Source organism: Rhinolophus hipposideros (assembly GCF_964194185.1).
Source record: "Rhinolophus hipposideros genome assembly, chromosome: 3".
NCBI lineage: Eukaryota > Metazoa > Chordata > Mammalia > Chiroptera > Rhinolophidae > Rhinolophus > Rhinolophus hipposideros.
The window spans coordinates 46,587,843-46,591,233 of record NC_138049.1 but is presented as its reverse complement, the minus strand read 5'-3'; the positions used below and the strand labels follow the sequence as shown (position 1 = coordinate 46,591,233).

The window sequence follows — 3,391 nt, the reverse complement described above, 5'->3', positions numbered from 1 at the left end:
GCCGCTTCCAGGAGGGGGCGGGGCTGGGGCGGGGCTAGGGGCGGGGCGGGCGGCGGCGGGCGGCAGTGGCCGGACCCTTTCGCCTGTTGATGGTCAGCCCAGCGAGGGCGCGCGGGCGGCCGCGGTCAGGGCCGAGCTTCCGGGCGGAGGAACGGGGGACATCGCGCCCCGCGTTCCTCGACCCGGCCCGCCGCCCGTCCGGGCCCCCTCGCGAGAGGCCCCCGCCTCCCGGCAGCGCCCGGATTTCGCTGCAGATCGCCTTTCCGGCTTGGTGGGCAGCCAGTTTGGGGCCAGCGGGCCGGTTACCCAGGAAACGCGGGAGTCGGCCCTGGGCCTGAGCGGCGCCGGCTGGAGGCCACGGCCCACCGGGGAGCGCAGGGGCGGGCCGACCACCTGTGCGCTCCGCCCCGGGAGGGGCACCGCCTGCCCACGCTCGTCCCGGTCGCTGTAGTCCCTGCAGAAGCGGAGCAGTCCGGCGCCCCGCGAAGCGTCTCCGTCATGAAGCCCAACTTCTCCCTGCGACTAAGGGTATTTAACCTCAACTGCTGGTGAGTACGCCCGCCAAGTGGGGGCTTGGCCATTCGCACCCGCACAGCCCTTCGTTTCCTCACATCCGGGCCGGGGCTGTCCCCTGTCCTACAGTCGCAGGGGGCGGGGTGGACCCGCACTTCAAAGGCCCACACCTGGTCCCAGCCCCAGTGGGGTCTGGAAGGCTGAGCAGCCCCAGCAGTCACGTCCCCCGCCCTTCTGTCTTCAGGGGCATTCCCTACCTGAGCAAGCACCTGGCCGACCGCTTGAAGCGCCTGGGAGACTTTCTGAACGTGGAGAGCTTCGACCTTGCTCTGCTGGAGGAGGTGGGCTGCATGGAAGGAACTGCCGCGGAAGCCTGGCTGGGAGGAGGGGCTGCTGGGGATCGGGGTGCAGGAGACCTTCCCCCTGGGGGAAGGGCTACACAAGCATCCTCCCCCTTGCCCCAGGTGTGGAGTGAGAAGGACTTCCAGTACCTGAGACAGAAGCTGTCGCCCACCTACCCAGCAGCACACTACTTCCGGAGGTGAGAAGGACTGGCCTGGAAGCCTGTTCTCAGACCTGGAGACCATGGTGCTGACAGCCCTTCCCTATCTTGTCTGCACCCTCCACCCTTGCCCTGGGTGTGGGAGCGGGAGAGGGTGGAACCAGGAAGATCCTACCTACTCTTCAGCCTGTCTCAGCCTTCGCATTATGTCACCCTGTCATCCCACAAAGGCATTACTTTGACCTGTGTTCTGGGGCTGGTCCCAGCAGCAGAGAAAAGAGTAGCTGATAAATGCAGGGAAACGAGAAGGGACGGAAGAGGACTGGGTCTTTCGCTCCCTGCTTCTGACTATTCATCAGGATTTGTCTTGCAGTGGCATGATTGGCAGTGGCCTCTGTGTCTTCTCCAAACACCCAATTCAGGAACTCACCCAGCACGTCTACACCCTCAATGGCTACCCCTACATGGTAAACGGGGCCTCTTCCACCTCCCTTCCCCACCCCAACCCCACCCCCACTCCCATTGAAGGAGGCTGCCTTCCTAGGGCTGCAGGGGATGGGCAGAAAGAGGGGAGCAGGGCCCTGATTCCCGCCCCCTCCTTCCTGCAGCTCCAGCATGGTGACTGGTTCTGTGGGAAGGCTGTAGGGCTGCTGGTGCTCCATCTAAGTGGACTGGTGCTCAATGCCTACGTGACCCATGTGAGTGAATCTGGCAGTGCTGAGGCACAGGCAGCCTGGTCCTGGGAGGGAGAGATGGGCTGCCTGGGGGAGAGGTGTGGGGGCAGAATTTCCTAAGGTCAGTAGTCAAGGTTCACCCGTTTTTTATCAAGTACCGTGCCAAGTGACAGACACAAGCTTGATTTTGAGCTGCTCTTGGGACCCTCAGTCTCATGTGCTATAATCTCATCTGTCTTACTTAGCTCCATGCCGAGTACAATCGACAGAAGGACATCTACCTAGCACATCGCGTGGCCCAAGCCTGGGAACTGGCCCATTTCATCCAGTGTGTGAGCCTGGGCTTGACCAGGGAAGTGGGAGGGGGTCCAGGGGCTGAGGAGTGGCCAAGGTCCCCGCTTATAGGGCAGAACTGGCGAGGGAAGAATTCTTGCCTCACTTACCTGGTTTTCCCAGACACACATCCAAGAAGGCCGATGTGGTTCTATTGTGTGGGGACCTCAACTTGCACCCAAAGGACCTGGGCTGCCGCCTGCTGAAGGAGTGGACAGGGCTGCGTGATGCCTACCTCGAGACCCGGGACTTTAAGGTGAGGACCTGCTTCTGTCCTCATCTTTGCACCCCCAGCTTCTCTCCCTCCTCCTCCCTCCACATCCTAGCACAAGCAACTATTCACCTAGGGCTCTGAAGAAGGCTGTACAATGGTACCCGAGAACTGCTACGTCAACCAGCAGGAGCTGGAGCCCTTTCCCTGTGGCATCCGTATAGACTACGTGCTTTATAAGGTCAGGTCCCTCCCCCACCATGCCTTTACCCACTGTCTCTTCATCTCTTACCAGCCTGTGCTGAGCCTTTGTCCAGCTAGACTAGACTTAGATCACTGATAACTGGAGATGGGATAGTCAGGAGCTGGTTCTCTGGGAAGAAGCCTCAAGCATAAGTTTCTCTCTGGTCCTTTTCCCAGGCAGTTTCTGGGTTCTACATCTCCTGTAAGACTCTCAAAACTACTACAGGCCATGATCCTCACAGTGGCACCCCCCTCTCTGATCATGAGGCCCTGATGGCTACTCTGTGTGTGAGACACAGCCCACCCCAGCACAGCCCCACCTCTAGCCATGGTAAGTCACCCCCACCTTTTCCCCTGGTCCTTCACCACCGCAGAACAGCCCTTCCACTCTCCCCCTCCTGCCCCGCTGCTCTGCCTTGTTCTAGGACCAGCAGAGAGGTCACCATTGGTCAGCGTGCTAAAGGAGGCCTGGGCAGAGCTGGACCTGGGCGTGGCTCAAGCTCGTTGGTGGACCAGCTTCGCTGGCTACATGATTGGCCTGGGGCTGTTTCTCCTGGCGGTGCTGTGTGCTCTGGCAGCTGGAGGAGGGGTCAGGGAAGTTACCGTACTGCTCGGGACCCCTAGTGTAGGACTGGTGCTGGGGGCAGGTGCAGGCTACCTGTTCCACATGCAGGAGGCCAAGGGCTTGTGTAGGGCCCGGGCTGAGCTCCAGCATGTGCTGGGAAGGGTAAGGGAATCCCAGAACGTGGGGCCAGAGTCTCAGCCAGCCCTGCTCCTGGAGCAGCAGGAGGGGAACAGGGCTGAGGACCAATAAAGCTTGACACTTGTGGCTCTGCCTTTTTCCCTGTAGACACAGTGTGACTGGGGCTAAGGATCAGTGTGATGATCACAGTGTAGGCCTTCAGGCTCCTGCAT

At 61.0% G+C, this 3,391-nt stretch overlaps 1 protein-coding gene across 1 annotated transcript; it reads left to right on the top strand.

Annotated features, from left to right (window-relative positions):
* The first annotated feature begins 42 nt into the window (after positions 1 to 42).
* SMPD2 (sphingomyelin phosphodiesterase 2) lies at positions 43 to 3,326 on the top strand. Its single transcript, XM_081044483.1, has 10 exons — positions 43 to 548; positions 758 to 854; positions 978 to 1,054; positions 1,389 to 1,482; positions 1,624 to 1,713; positions 1,935 to 2,017; positions 2,146 to 2,278; positions 2,370 to 2,474; positions 2,654 to 2,807; positions 2,902 to 3,326. Exons 1-10 carry the CDS (start codon positions 499 to 501, stop codon positions 3,288 to 3,290), a joined length of 1,272 nt encoding a protein of 423 aa, XP_080900609.1. The 5' UTR covers positions 43 to 498; the 3' UTR covers positions 3,291 to 3,326.
* Positions 3,327 to 3,391: the final 65 nt, after the last annotated feature.